Source organism: Phaseolus vulgaris, chromosome 4 (genome assembly GCF_051622355.1).
Source record: "Phaseolus vulgaris cultivar YP4 chromosome 4, ASM5162235v1, whole genome shotgun sequence".
NCBI classification, from domain to species: Eukaryota; Viridiplantae; Streptophyta; class Magnoliopsida; order Fabales; family Fabaceae; genus Phaseolus; species Phaseolus vulgaris.
In genome coordinates this window covers 48,085,044-48,101,628 of record NC_143501.1, presented here as the reverse complement: position 1 = coordinate 48,101,628, position 16,585 = coordinate 48,085,044, and the positions used below count along the sequence as shown (strand labels likewise).

Here is a 16,585-nt window from a genome sequence, read left to right as displayed (position 1 = left end):
CAATAACTAGAACAACATAAATGGATCTAAAAAAATTTAAAAAAAAGAAAATTGAAAAGTAGCAGGCTTGTCTATTAGCCTGCTAGTCCATTCTATGACAAGTTGTGTTACTAACTTAAGCCCGTATAATTTTGATGGGTCAATGACGAATCGTACTAATAATAAATGGGGCAATTACTTCCTGCACCCAATCAAATGCTTCCTGCACCCGACGAACTTTTTAAAATCTCATTATGCTTTTGTCTTCTTTATTTTGAAAAACGGTGTTTTCTTGTTTGGTGGTGGGTTGAGCTGTAGAGGAGGTGGTTTTAGTGTGGTGGTGGACGAGTCATTTGCACTGTAAAGTCCACCGGTTGACATTGTTGTGAGGTAAGAAGACATTTAAGCTTGTTTTTCGAATTTTGTTCGAGTTGAGGTGGTCACAAATATTGATATCCGGAAGCTTGATTTTAACCTTACGGATGTAAGCGTCTAGAAGTCATTGTTAAACACTCTGAATATAAACATCCATAAGCAATTAAAATTTGCAGTTGAAGCTCCCAGATTATGGATATTAGTATGGGTTTTGTATTCCGGATATACATATCCAGAATTGGGTTTTGAATTCCTTATTTACATATCCACAATAGTTAACTGTGTCCCAGATGTGGTTTTGCGGAAGTCAAAAAGTACTTCCACCTAAAACTATTCGCAACGAGTGAAGATTCTATTGCCTCAGAGGAGAAATGCGAACGAAACAATGGCAAGACGATGTTACGTTAAGTGCGAAAACGAAGATGGCAGTGGCGACTGCTGCGCGAAAATGAAGGGGTGTAGTGATTGGGTGCAGATCTCTCTCTTAACCTAATTTCAATTTTATTAAGAACATTTTGGTATTTTTACAAATTTCATTAAGGATAATTTGGTATTTTCACAAACATGATCCGGTGCCAGTTCAAATTGTTTGAGTGCAGAGAAAATCGGCCAATAAATGATACTAATAATAAATGGTAGAATAGTGAATTTAAACATTTTCCCCCTCTTTTTCAATGTTTTCTAAATGCAGTATGTTTTTTAATGTATAAATTATAAAACTTTTTGAGATTTTCTTTCTTAAAATTTATAGTTTTTAAGTAAGAACATTATTTACTTTTAATTTTGTTACCAAACAAATGTCAACACCCAAAATGTTTGGAAGTAGAACCTCTGTTTTCTAACTAAGGTGATAAAGTTAGAAACTTTTGGTGCAGGGTAATTCGAATTGTTAATGTATTAACTTGATTTGGAATAAGATTGACTTCATAAAATTAATTTTGACTTAAGGTAAGTTAATTAAAAACTTTTTTTTTCTGAAATATAAACTTTTAGTAAAACTTAGTATAAGTCTAACATTTTAATTCGTTCAAATTTATGAGATATATATAAATATGCAATTAATTTATTATGTAAACAAAATCACATCTTAATTTATTCCGATAAATCAAATTAATACAAAAATACAAAATTAGTATTTAATTTGAAGATAAATAGTGTAATTATATCAAAGAATATTTTAACGACAATACCATTATAATAAGGCTAGATTTATTTTGAATTTGAAGATAATAGTATACTAATAATAACAATGATTTTATAATTTAATTTAAAATTAAAATAATAGTAGTTGTCACTAGTTAAAATAAAATATTATTTAACTTAAATCTAGAAATATTTTTTTTTCTTCTAAAAATTACATTCTTATTTCAAGTTTAAAATAAGAGTACTTTTACCTTAGGGATGATTTCTAAATTTAAATAAACTAAATCTTAAAGAAATTGAATAAATAATATTTTCCACATCCAATTTCTTTATAATGAAAATTAAAACCAACAAAATTTTAACTAAAAATTATTTAAAATAAAAATAAAAACATAAGTTTTTCTAAGTTTTTAAAATTATTTATCATTGAAGTATAACCTCTTCCTCAGATGATGTGATATTATGGGAAATCACCATAGATGTGACAATCACAAAAATATTTAAAAAACTCATAAGAATTTCTCATGTCCTAAGAAGTTTGATCTTTTTTTTTTCATCCTTTGAAATAGAAATTTATATATATTAATGGTGGATATCAAATTTGTGATGACAACATTTACTTTTATTAAATGTCATGTATACAAAAATTATAATTGTTTAGATTTTAAGACATATACCAAATATAGTCCTATAAATGCAAAGTAATTATAGAAGAGAGAAAATAATTACACATAATTCAATTCAATTTTTATGAAAATTACAACTCTATCATTTCTTCAAATGTTAAAAGAAACAATACCTAAAAAATTTAAATGAATTTAATAGATATTAAAGAAGTTGAACAATTAAAAGAGATGATGAGTTGAATAGTTAAAAGAGAGAAAAAGAATACAAAATTGTGTAGTGAAAGATTTTTTTTTTTCAAATAAAACAAAACTAATAAAAAAATATTTTTTTAAGATTACTTATACTTTTTTTTATTATGTTTATATACCCTTTCTTGCATTTTCTTATGTAAAGTCTTTATTATTTTTAATTAAAATTTTAATGAGGCCATAATAGTATAACTTTGTTCAATATAATAAGAAAATTATTGTCTTATTCAATCTTAAAGATACATAGAGACCCTTCTTGTAAAATATAGTCATAATTTATTATATATATATATATATAATTACAATTATGTATAAACTACTTAATTATACACTAAATTTTATAACATTATATCGTAAATTTTACAAGATTTCTAGTTATAATTTATATAATTTTTAATTATATAATAATAATAAAATTAGATATATAAATTTCATAATTATTTATTAAATTATATAAAATTATAAATTTATAAGGTAAATTTAAAAAAGAATTAAAATTTTAAAATTTATAATAAATTTGTTTTATAAATTAAAAATATAATAAATAAAAATATTTATAATAAATAATTTATATAAATTTATAATTTTTTAAGAAATAATATAAATAATTCAGATAATTTTTTTATAAAATAGAAAATATAAATTTATCCATTCATCAATATTTTCAAAAACATTCCAAAGGGTAGTACATCATGTTTGAAAATGACCATGTCAAAACCACAATTAATGTTGAATTTCTTAAAGTGTTTGATTATTTGTAATAATCTTTAAAAGTAAGTTTGGCTAAAAGTAGAACAATGAATCTCTTGCATCAAGTTAAAGATTGTATTTCAAAACTTTGTATTAAAAATATGAGTTTCTATGCATGCACCACTTTACTTGAATTTAATTTTAATCAAAATTATCTCTTTAAAATCAGTAAATAAAAGTTTATAAACACTTACCCAACATACTTGTAGTAAACAAGACTAAAATTATTATTTTAAGGATAAATTTCTCCAAATGAAAAGAAAAAAAAAAAACCTTTCTTCTTTTTGACTTTTCTTGAGATAAAAAAATTTAAATTTGATAAAAGCAGAAGAAAGAAAAAAAAAATCAGTAGCAAACAAAACACAAAACGTTACGATTCTAAACAGGTTCCACTGCGTGAGTGTTCGTCAATGATTATTATCTGGCTAATGAAAACGTTGGAATAACCCCTGATTTAATTAATAACCATTAATTAAAACTATATTCTATTAGACATTATTTAATTAAATAAAATGAAGATAGAGAAAAAGAAAGAAAACTAGCCGTTGGAAGAGGTCCCAAATTCAAATGAAATGGTGGCCTCACGCACACACACCAATGCGCTTTCATTCATTTGAATCATCACAGTTGCCACGCACAGCCATTGCTCTTCCACTTGAACCTGATTCTTTACAGCTTCGTTCTTCTTCCTTCTTCTGAATCTGAGTTGAAGAAATTACTCAACTAGGGTTGATGTGAGTTTATGCTTTCATTTCCTTTTAATTTCACCATTTCTTTTGAACTCTTTGATGAGTTGATTTTGCGTTTCCCATTTGAGGATTTTGACTCTGTTATTAATGTTCTTCTTTGTTTACTCACTCACTTTCCTGTTTTACACTTTTCTTCTGTTTAATTCTTAAAACTAGTGCTTGGTGTAATAAAATTTAAATATGTAAGGTAATCTTTGCCTTTTATGTGTTTGTTATATTAAAACTAAATTCCATAGTGAATCCATGGGATCTCCAACAATACAACTTCGTCTCATTTTATTTTTGTTAAAATCTTTAAGGATTGTTCTTTAGTTGAAACTCTTTTATTTGATATCTGTTTGAGCACGAATCGAGTCACATTGGAAGATATTTTGTTTAATCTACCATCAATTCAATGTCCAACATTCTCAGAAACAGGATTTTTCTGAAGAACTTAATGAACTAACCCTAAATGTTACTTATGAACTTTCTATTTCCTATTTTTTGTTGTTGATGATTTTCTCACTATGATTTTTTGTTTGTTTGCAGAAGATGACTTTGAAAACGCCTGGAACACCAGCTTCGAAGATAGATAGGACGCCGGTATCAACTCCAGGAGGGTCAAGAGTTAAGGAGGAGAAGATTGTGGTCACAGTAAGGTTAAGACCTTTGAACAAAAGGGAGCAATTGGTTAAAGATCAGGTGGCATGGGACTGCATCAATGATTATACTATTGTGTATAAACCACCACACGAACGTGCTGCTCAACCGATGTCTTTTACTTTTGGTACCAAATGAAATTGTTCACCTTGTTTTGCTATGATTGGTTATCAGTTCACAGTTTCTTTTATCCATTTTTTAATTTAATGTCTTAAAAACTTTTATAACATTTGTTGACATAGTTTTTTTTACCGTTTTTTACCTTGCAGATAAAGTTTTTGGTCCTACTTCAGAAACTGAGGCAGTATATGAAGGAGTAAAGAATGTCGCATTATCTTCATTAACTGGCATTAACGGTACTGCATTCCAGATATTTGTATCTTTCTGTCTAAACCTCCATTATTGGATCGAGAATGAATTACATAAACCATTGCATCTTATATGTTGCAGCTACAGTTTTTGCTTATGGACAAACTAGCAGTGGAAAAACATACACAATGAGAGGCATAACAGAGAGGGCTGTCAATGATATCTACGAGCATATCCTGAATGTAAGTTTTTTTCAAAGCTTCATTGTAATTCACATTCTTTTCAGTTGCAGAATTGAATTCTTATTGCGATGAAGATAATATTTTGTCTTATTTTAGTTTAATACATGCAGTAAAATATTTTGAAGTTTGTTGAATTGCTAGACTAACATGTTTCAATTGGCATCATTACAGTCCCCTCAAAGGGATTTCACTATAAAAATATCTGGACTAGAGATATACAATGAGAATGTAAGGGACTTGTTAAATTCAGAATCTGGTCGCAATTTGAAGCTTCTGGATGATCCTGAGGTAAGATAGATTCCAATTTAAAGGTTTTCTCTGACATCAAGAAGCCCATAATTTGGTTGCTTCCAGGTTATGAATTTGTAATTTAATTTATAATTTCTAATGAGATAGCAGTTCAGTAGCATGCTTTTCCTTTCTTTCCTTTTTAACGATATATTCTTCATGTAATGTAGAAAGGTACTATGGTTGAGAAACTAGTGGAAGAAACGGTAAAAGATGACAAGCATTTGAGACATTTGATCTCCATTTGTGAAGGTAGGGAACTCTAATGCTTGTATGATGATATATACCTATTCCGTGCTAAAACAATTTAGTTTATTGAAGTTCTTTTAATTGGCAGCTCAAAGGCAGGTTGGCGAAACTGCTCTAAATGATAACAGCTCGCGGTCTCACCAGATTATAAGACTGGTCAGTGACAGTAGTACAACTATTTGTTGAAATTCAGAAGAACATCTTATTTTGCTTTTTCTCTCGTAATTAATATGAATATCATCTTATTTTTCTTCCTTTTGGTGTATATTGCAGACAATTCAAAGTACTCTTCGTGAAAATACAGATTGTGTGAAATCTTTTGTCGCAACCTTGGTAATTTGATGTTTTCCACTTGTCTACTTTTAATTGCATTAATTAGTTTTTGTTGAATAACTCATGTCTATGATTGCAGAACTTTGTTGATCTAGCTGGAAGTGAGAGGGCTGCACAGACACATGCAGATGGCACTAGGCTGAAAGAAGGCTGCCATATTAACCTTAGCTTGATGACTCTCACAACTGTTATCAGGAAGCTCAGGTCAGGATCGATGTTGTTTACAGAAAGTTAATTGGGTTGTTAGAATGGACAATATTATCTAGTAGTACTAGTTTCACTTTCTTCTAACTACTGGCTTCCGTATCATCATATGCAGTGTTGGAAAAAGAAGTGGGCATATACCTTATAGGGATTCAAAACTCACACGTATATTGCAACATTCCCTTGGTGGGAATGCACGCACGGCCATTGTTTGTACTTTAAGTCCTGCACTAACCCATGTAGAGCAATCACGAAACACTCTGTTGTTTGCTACCCGGGCAAAGGAAGTAACAAATAACGCCCAAGTTAACATGGTAACTATCTGTTCACAGTTATACCTGATAATCATTTTTTGGTTTTCCAAATTAGAAGAAACAAATTTGACAGTTTTCTATCAACAGGTTGTATCAGACAAGCAACTTGTTAAACATTTACAAAAGGAAGTTGCTAGGCTGGAGGCAGTGTTGCGCACTCCTGATCCTTCTAAAGAAAAGGACTGGAAAATTCAACAGGTAAAAATAGGAAAATGAAAACTGATCATTAGGAGGAACAAGTATCATACCATGTACTGAATATTGTTACCCGATTTTTTCCAGATGGAAATGGAAATTGAAGAGCTGAAACGCCAGAGAGATCTTGCACAAACTCAGGTGGATGAATTACGCAGAAAGCTTCAGGATGACCCAAAGGTCTTTTTTTTTCTCTTTTCTCTACCTCTTTATCTTTGTCATGATTCATTTCAACTGACTTTAAGATCTTTTTGCACTTCAGGTGTCCAACCCAGTTGAATCACCACATCTGCCAGTCAAGAAGTGCCTCTCATTCACCGGTGCACTATCATCTCTAAAACCAGAGCGAGGATGTGATAGCGTAAGAAGATCAACATTAAGACAGTCCTTGAGGCAGTCATCTACTGCTCCTTTTACCCTTGTGCATGAAATTCGCAAGCTTGAGCATCTCCAAGAGCAGCTAGGTGAAGAAGCTAATAGAGCTTTGGAAGTATTACAAAAGGAAGTGGCATGTCATAGATTAGGTAACCAAGATGCAGCTGAGACAATTGCAAAATTGCAGGCAGAAATAAGGGAAATGCGTTATGTCAGGTCAACAACACCCAAGGAGGTTGAAGTTGGAAGCATGGTTTCTATCAACAAGAGTGTCAGTGCTAATCTCAAGGAGGAGATTACCCGACTTCATTCACAAGGCAGCACCATTGCAAATCTTGAACAGCAGCTTGAAAATGTTCAAAGGTCCATAGACAAGTTGGTGATGTCTCTCCCTAACAACTTTCAACAATCACCTAATGAAGCCTCCCCTAAGCATAAAAAGGAACACAGGAGGAAAAAGTTGCTTCCTTTGTCTTCAAGCAATGCTGCCAATCGCCAAAATTTCCTAAGATCTCCCTGCTCACCATTATCTACTACACAGCAAGTTTTGGAAACTGATATTGAAAATAAAGCTCCCGAGAATGATGATATTATTTCAACTGATACCATGCCTGAGTCTGAGAAGGAGACTCCAACAAAGAGTGAAGAAGCTGGAGATGTTTCATCGAAGGAAAATACTCCCGTTTATCGACGCTCTAGTTCAGTTAACGTGAAGAAAATGCAGAAAATGTTTCAGAATGCCGCAGAGGAGAATGTAAGAAGTATAAGAGCATATGTGACAGAATTGAAAGAGCGTGTGGCCAAGCTGCAGTACCAAAAGCAGTTACTTGTTTGCCAGGTATATTTAATGTATTGCACATTTTTCATTTTAATGAATTTCCAATTGCTTTAGACTCATGTTCTTTTATTTGGATATCTATAGGTGCTTGAACTTGAAGCAAACGAAGCAAATGGTCACAACATAGACAACGAAGAGTACCCGGGTGAACCAGAGGAGCCCCAGATCCCGTGGCAGATAGCATTTAAAGAGCAACGACAGCTGATCCTTGAATTATGGGATCTATGTTATGTCTCCATCATCCATAGGACCCAGTTTTATTTGTTATTCAAGGGAGACCCAGCTGACCAAATATACATGGAAGTAGAACTAAGGCGTTTGACATGGCTGCAACAACAACTAGCAGAACTTGGGAATGTAAGCTCAGCAGCACCTCATGCTGGGGATGAACATACTGCTATCTCATTGTCATCAAGGTTCTCATCAGTTACTCATAAATTATAGTTTTATCTTGGAATATACATTTTACAACATGCAGTAGTTAATGCTGTCTTTATATACAAACACTTGTACTAATGTATATTTTTATATTATATGCAGTATGAGAGCTTTGAAACGAGAAAGGGAGTTTCTGTCTAAGAGACTGTCATCACGTTTGTCGTTGGAGGAGCTGGAAGCGTTATATATGAAATGGGATGTCCCTCTTGATGGGAAGCAGAAGAGGATGCAATTTATCTGCAAGCTTTGGACTGATCCTCATGATCAAATCCATGTAGAGGAGAGTGCTGAAATAGTTGCAAGGCTTGTGGGTTTTCGAACAGGAGGTAACATGTCAAAGGAAATGTTTGAGCTCAACTTCGTGCTTCCATCTGACAAAAGGCCATGGTTAATGGGGTGGAATCCCATTACAAACTTGCTTAATTTGTGATACATTTTATGTTTGTATATTACGGTACGATTACAAATCTTGTAAATGCTAATTGATTTTGGCGCTTTTCTCAATTCAAAATTATTGTTTTGGACTATGTTATCTTTTCCAATAAACTGATACAATTCATTGGATCCCCATCATATAAAAGAAGCAGTTTGTATTACATGTATGAAATTGCACCCTTTTGCACCTGCTGACAAACGCTGAAAGAAAGAGACAGGGTATGAGGGTGTTTCTTCCTCCTGCATCCCATCACTGGAAAAAACTCTTTTAAAAATGATTTTCGGATTACACTTTTTTGAAATATTTCCGAAAAATACTTTATGAATTATGGATTTACATCTACATTCTTCAAAATATCCAAATAACTCGACAGTTTTGAATTATTTTGTGGTGTTCTTTAAGCAAAAAGATGTTTTTAGAATAGATAATTGGAAGACAAAAAATTCATTCTAGAATATATTCTTTTGATTTCTGGAATGAGTAAATCTGAAATTTATAAAATGAAAAAGTATATTTTGAAAACATTTTATGTTTGGAATAGTTTTTTTATCTTCTGTATTAAACACATTTTGTTTACAAAATGAAATGACCAACTTCCTGGTAGGGGTACAGGAAGAAACATCTAGGATATGATTGATTCAGGGCACATTCTTCCTGCACCCAACACATTCTAACTGGCACCCAATCACTTAATAGTAAAAGACGAATATACCCTTAATGAAATTCTGAAAAATATAATTGTGATATGCACCCAATCACCTGCACCAACCCTATTCTTCTCTTCTTCCATTCCATTGTGCCTGCCGCAGCCACCGTAAGCCACCGTGTTGTGCAGCCACCGTGAGCAAGCTTGTTGTCCAACCATCGTGAGCGACGTTCTTCTCCATTCTTCTGCACCCACCGTGACCTCCATTATCGTAGGCAGAGCACCAGATTCGAAGGTACGTCATGCTTCCGGATATTTTTATCCATAAGTGAGTGAGAGTTGCGGATATTTTTATCCGCAAGTGACTTTTGAGAGGTGCGGATATTTTTATCCATAAGGGAGTTTGGGGTCCGGATATTTTTATCCGTAAGTTTGTTTTGACTTACGGATATTTTTATCCGGAATATAGTTGGGTCCGGATATTTTTATCCGTAGGCACAACTGTGGTTGGCTTCCGGATATTTTTATCCGTAGGCACAACTGTGGCTTCCGGATATTTTTATCCATAAGCAACGATCAGTTCCGGATATTTTTATCCGTAAGCAACTAACAATTCCGGATATTTTTATCCGTAAATAAAGAAGACAAGGGCATTTTAGGATTTTTAAAAGTGTGTCGGGTGCCAGTCACAATTGATCGGGTGCAGGAAGCAATTGCCTTGATTCAGAGACTGAAACCAGTATTACCGACCAAGATTCGGCCCAATACTGCTGCCTAAAGCCCAACTTCTTACACCCGATATATTTCTCAGGCTACTTTTAATTTATTCTAAAATGAATTTTCTGATTTTTTTTTATATTTTGGAATCTACATTTTAAAATAAGTTAGTGATGAACTAATGAAATCGTGGAGTCTTAGAAGAAGTTTCCTTCAACCTTAGTTTTTAGCTGTTAAAATGTTTACCGATAAAAAGAAAAATAGTTTTTTTTTTTCTCAAAGTCCAATAACTAAGTTATTTGTTGATTAAATTGTAATTTGATCTCTTTCAATTCTTAATCCGTGATTTTAATTTCCAAATGTTAAAATTTTCATAGTTTTAGTTTAATTTTTAATTTTGCATGTTTTATTTCTTTTAGTTTGTGTAATTGTGCCTAACATAACTTTAAGGTGTCATAAAAAAATTTAATAAATTAAAATGTAAAAGTAAAAGCACTAAAGGTATGAAAAATTGAATATTGGATCAAAATTATGGATTTTCAAAAATATGGAGTCAAATTGTGGAAGCAATAACAGGGGACTAAATTATTGATAAAGAATTTAAAGGGGAACCAAAATTATAATTCAACCTATTTTTTGTGACTTGATTAGAAGAATCTTTGGGATGTTTGTGTTCTAAGTTTCCCTTTTTTTTGGAAGAAAATAAATATTGGTTATTATACAAATATAGAGGGTTGCATTAAGAAATTTTCACAAAATAGTTGAAAACTGACATGAGTTTTTTTATTTTAGGAAGTTAAATCCCTCCAATATCATCTTAACAAATCAAATTTTATTCATGAATATAGTTTAAACTCATTTCAATAATAGGGAATATTGGAATTAGTTAATATGAATATAAAAAATATTTGAATTTATAAATCAAGTATAACGACAAATGGTCGGGACCGAACAATCCTAAGATCTTGGTATCAGATGTCGACTGACGGACATGTGCGAAATGCGTCAAGATAAAAAGGATAATTAATATATAATTATGGTCCAACTTAAGAAGAGGCTCATCACATCCATATAAATAGACACAACAAACAAAACAAAAGTACATTATTTATTACAACATTTTGTTGTCTTCGTTGACGTTTGAACATTGAAGAATCTTGTGCATTTCCAATTGAGAGTCGAAACCCGAATACTAGGAAAGGAGATCGGAAGAAGAGAAGCCGACCAAAGAATATGAGATCAATTGTTCAAATCGTTCAACTCTACGGTCTCAGCCCATCATATAAGAACAACAAGTATATACATATTTTGTCCATGTCTATCTTTGTTTTAAATTACTAAAATGTTTTTCTAGTTTATTTCACCTCCATTCTTACTTCAGTATTATTATATATGCGTGTGTTATGGTAGTGGCTATATAAACCAAAATTGTTTTCACTTACGTAAATGATGAACCTTGATTATCGATGTTTAATATATGATTGAGATTTTTTCTAATGGAACATTTACCATATATACACATACTTTGTTTCCCAACTCAGATGAACAGAAAATAATACAAGAAAATGAGACAAAAGTGTATAAATACTCGATACATAGGATGTTTGATCTTATGGCATTTCCACAATCATGGATACTCATCATAGTTAATGCAATGGTGCAATCAAATTACACTTTTGTTACCTGTTTTCTCCATTTGTTTCTATGGCTTGTTACATTCATGTTAAGTGCTTGTCAATGAGAAATTGAGTGAGAGAGAGAGAGAGAGAAAGAGAAAGGAGAGTTAAGAAGGAAACATAATGAGATCATTCTTTGAATTATAAATACAGTCTTGTGCAACAACTAACATTAGTAAGATGAGACCACACCAAGGAACTGAAATGGAATGACATGAAACCAAAGCATCACATATCCATTAGGACTAGTACTTTTACTAACAATAAAACAAAGAGACGTTAAACCACACCATATATGATGATATTACCACATATATATATTTTCTTTCACTCTCTAGTCTCTTGCCAGAACACTTGGATTGAGATCAAGATCATGCATAATCAGGCACAGAAACCCTCTTCAGATTTAACACTCAGCACCTTGGGAAGGGAGTTCCACAAGTGCTAGCAACTTTCCTTGCATTAGGTGAGTCCACAAACTTCTTCAGATTGGGGTTCTTGAGGTATTTGCAAAGGCATGGTTTCTGTTCCTTGATCTTGGAGCAGCATAGGTTTGATGGAGGAGTTGAAGAGGTTATTGCACTCACACATGAACTCAGCTGTACTGGGCTGCATGTCACTGCCATTGACACTTGAACTTCAGCCACAAGCAGCACCACCAAAGTGCACAAAGCAATGTGTGCTGCCTTCATTTTCACCTCAATTAGGACTAAAAGGGTTATGTGTTTTGAGTGAGAATGAGAGGAATATGTTAATTGCTTCTGTGATGCTGCATTTTCAGTTGAGTTTAGTCCTTATTTATACTAAGAGCTTAGTGAAAAGCTAAAGTAAAATAAAGCATGGGAAGGTGGGATCAAATTATAGGACTAAGGGAGAGTAGAGTTAGGTTTGTCCCTTATCTCATCACTTTAAACTTTGGTCCACTATTAAAGGTAAAATTACTTGAGTCCAGAGATTTATCAGCACCCAAATTACTGCTTAATGATTTCAGGTAACAACAAATATTTATGTAAAATGTTACAAATCACTTTTTAAATATTTAACCAAACTGAGTACTCTGGATGTAATCTGCACAAGTGTTTTTGTACTTTATTGATGTTATAATTTTTCTTCTTCTTATTGTTCAAAGTCAAGATTATATGGCTATTTTATATTTTAGATGGTTTGGTCATATAGTTAAGAGTTGAAATTCTGCATGTTATAATGAATATTTTAGTACCTTTCGGTGGAACTTGGTTGTCAAACCGATTGCAACAGATCAGACTGAAACTATAGCCAAAGTCATTTGAAGTGCAATTATTTCCTACTATTCCATGTTTCTGGTGCAAATTTCAATCTCTTAGCAAATTGGAGTAAAAGAGAGAATTAAAGAAAGAAAGACGACTCCAAAACATGTGGTGAAATTATTTTTCAGTCAAAAAGCTAGATTGCTGATTTCAGCCTAAAGGGAATTTTACATGTGGTCATTACTTGTATGGATAAAACTCCCTTCTAAGATTTCAGGTTGGCTTAGCCATGAGTCTATTTCAATGAGTTAGTGCAAACCCTTAAATATTTTTTTTGAAGATGCAGACCCTTAATGTTTTGTGCTGATAGTATTGAATGTAAGAATGGAAAACACATTCTTTTGTGTGTGTAAAATAATCAAAACACTTTCTTAATAAAAACACTTTCTTAATAGAAATGTGTCCTGTTGTTTTCCCTTCTGTTTCCAAATTTCTACTAGCATACATGAATGTCTGTGACCCACCATTTCGGCCGTGGTACCTTTCGGTGATGTTGATGTGGTGAGTATTTTTTTACATCCATGTGTGCTTCTGTTATTATAGAGCCACATGCTCTCTTATGATGATCATAACACGCACTGGGAAATTAGTGACATGAACTTCACAATCAGTAGTCATCATGATAAAGGAGGATACTACATAGTGCAATGGATTGCAAGGAATAGAGTGCTGCTATTCTATAATTAGCAGTGTTAAATTATTTTCAAGGACCAAGCCAATTGAGAGAAATCTCTGTGGTTTCATTGATGCAAAAGGGTTTGAATTTTGACCACTGTAAGATTAATTGGTGTGTTGTAAAAGGCAGTAATTAATAAGCATTTCTTAATGCTCATCTAATGGAAATGGGAAATGGGAAATCCCTATGATCATAATGATTAAGATCCGTCCAATTGACCTTAAATAATTCTTGCCAAGTGTTCAGTATTTTATTGGACACCATCACTATTACAAGATTTCCCTGAGAAAATGGAAAAAAAAAGTGTTAGATTTGCTATTTTGAATGTGAAATTGTCCAAAACAAAGTGAAAAACTACCAAGTGGAAGACAAGTCATGTTCAAATTGGAAGGTGCAGTTTTTGTTTTTGTAGGCGCCTAATCTTTTGAAAGTTCCATTTTTTTTTGTTCATATCAGCTACAATGATCATTGATATAAACCAAGTATATCCCAACAGGCTTCTTCTTTAAAAAAAAATTCTCTAACATTGAATTAAGCTTAAAGTTCGCTTCTTAATATGGTATCAGAGTCATTTTCGAATTCATTCCAGTGAGAGTTTGTTAGACTTATTAGGTCACCCACTATCGAGACGGTATTGAACCATCCATAGATATATAGTTTCATGCACAAATTGACAGTATCGTAAGTGTGTTGAAGATCCTATATCGACTAAAGATAAGAACATTTCTTAATATATGAATAAATGCAAATTTTATCTTATAAATCGATTTTACAATATTGAGTTAGGTTTAAAATTCATTTCTTAATAATTTCTTATTATTTGACAAAAGATTGCACAGAAAATAAAATAGACTATATAAAAGAAAGATATCAGATTGGTCATTGTAATTGGGAAATTTCAAGTGTAATTAAGCAATGTGACTATTTGTGAATGAACTTGGTATGGTATGGATTTGTATAATGAAGTTAACTGCAAATTGGTTCATAGTTTTAGAATTGATTATGTTGGTTGTACACTATATGCTTTAAGCACGCCAAGCAATAAAATGATAAGCTCACTTGTTGTACAATAATTCATATGGGAAAAGCAAAAGAGGATCAAATTGGCGTGAATTCACGCACATAATGATTGAATTTACTGGATTATTTTGGTCCATTCCAAGTCAAAATTGAAGGGGGGTTGTATTTTTATTGAACAATTAAAGTGGTTGTGATGATGATGCAAGGTGTGGGGTCTTAAAATTATGGTACCTTCAACTTTTAATCTTCATGCTCTGCTCAGATGATCATTGATCATTTATCATTGCTTACATCACTCAATTTTGGCCTACAGAGTGATCAACAACGATTAATCATAAGCTCACATATCAATCTGCACAAAGCTTATGAAGCACCAACACCAACACTAACACAGCATCCAAATTTACTTTTTCCCCAAGATTCATGTCTCTTCTCTTTTCATTTCACTGGCTTCTTCATTTGGCGAGAAAATCAAGGCTAATTCTTTTATGTATTTTACTCACAATGCACTATTTCTGCAAATCTTTACTCCACTAAATCTTTTAACATTGTTCAAAACTTTAAAGATAAGGTTGAGACTAAGAAAGTAAATGCAAATTTCACAACTAACTGATAAAAATTGAAATTGAGTTAAATTTAAAATCAAATAATACATATATGGTTTTTTTTATTAGTATCTAATTTTAAAAAGAGAATTTCGTTTTTAACATATTCATGGATGTCTATATAAATTGTCATTTACCTCGACTTCTATCTTATCACTACAAGAAAATCATGAAATAGAAATCAATTTTTAGAGACCAAAATAATTAGTTACAATAGGAACTAAAATAGAGACCATTTTATAAATTAAAAAAAAAATTGGTTTATAAATTAATTTCTATGATTGTTAAATAGTTTCTAAATTGGTATCTAATTAGCAACTAAGGTTTTAACTACCAATTATTTAGTTTTTAAATTTGGTAGCAAAAACTTTGGTTGCTAATTGGATACCAATTTAGAAACTATTTAACAATAATATAAAATAATAGAAACTAATTTAGAAACCAAATTTCTTTTTAGCTTCTAAAATGGTCTCTATTTTAATTATTATTGCAATTAATTATTTTGGTTTCTACAAATTAGTTTATATTTCATGGTTTTCTTGTAATGTATTCCTATCTTATGTATAACTATTGAATGTACGGAATAATATTTATGGTGATTCGATACTCTCAATAATTTGATCTAGATTTAGACATAGGATTATATCTCCTATTTACAAAATAATATATTGTTTTTTAAGAAAAAAAAGTTGATTAAGTATATAAGTGGTTGTTTATTTGTTTTTCAATTAGGTATCTTAACATTCATTTGCTTTTTATTTGAGTTCTTTTCATTTTAGTGTCCTACATAATTAATTATGTTAGATAAGAATATTGGTTAAAAAAATACTAGGTTAATACAAGTGACAACACTAATACAGAGAAGTACAGGTGTGACAATATTAAATTCAAAGGACTAATTACGTTTCTATAACCTTTTTAACAATAGTTAATAAACCTATTTAAAAAAAACAAAGACATAATTTAAAAATAAATCAAATATTGTTAAATAATTGATAACCTAAAGAGTGGTTTGATAAAGGAAAATAAGGTGATTTTGTGGGATAGGAAAATTTATTTACAAGAAAAGAGACAGCTAGTAATGTATAATGATGCATAAAAGGAGGATTAATTAGGCATAATACTGAACCTGCTTTTCTGAATTAAGGAGTATCCCAAGACAATTAAATATTTCTGAATCCCCACAAAATTTTCAATGGAAATCTCCAAACAAGAAGAAGAAAATAAA

General features: G+C 31.6%; 2 protein-coding genes across 2 annotated transcripts; one reads left to right on the top strand and one right to left on the bottom strand.

Annotated features, from left to right (window-relative positions):
* The first annotated feature begins 3,647 nt into the window (after nucleotides 1-3,647).
* Nucleotides 3,648-8,895, top strand: HIK (ATP binding microtubule motor family protein). Its single transcript, XM_068647174.2, has 15 exons — nucleotides 3,648-3,856; nucleotides 4,400-4,637; nucleotides 4,780-4,866; nucleotides 4,961-5,061; nucleotides 5,233-5,349; nucleotides 5,520-5,601; nucleotides 5,687-5,754; nucleotides 5,872-5,931; nucleotides 6,011-6,135; nucleotides 6,251-6,449; nucleotides 6,537-6,647; nucleotides 6,732-6,824; nucleotides 6,907-7,857; nucleotides 7,942-8,273; nucleotides 8,398-8,895. Exons 2-15 carry the CDS (start codon nucleotides 4,403-4,405, stop codon nucleotides 8,723-8,725), a joined length of 2,889 nt encoding a protein of 962 aa, XP_068503275.2. The 5' UTR covers nucleotides 3,648-3,856; nucleotides 4,400-4,402; the 3' UTR covers nucleotides 8,726-8,895.
* Nucleotides 8,896-11,877: 2,982 nt separating this feature from the next.
* On the bottom strand, nucleotides 11,878-12,559 carry LOC137837983 (non-specific lipid-transfer protein 2). The gene has a single exon (XM_068647173.2). The coding sequence runs from the start codon at nucleotides 12,460-12,462 to the stop codon at nucleotides 12,184-12,186; it is 279 nt and encodes a 92-aa protein (XP_068503274.1). The 5' UTR covers nucleotides 12,463-12,559; the 3' UTR covers nucleotides 11,878-12,183.
* Between the last annotated feature and the right edge of the window lie 4,026 nt (nucleotides 12,560-16,585).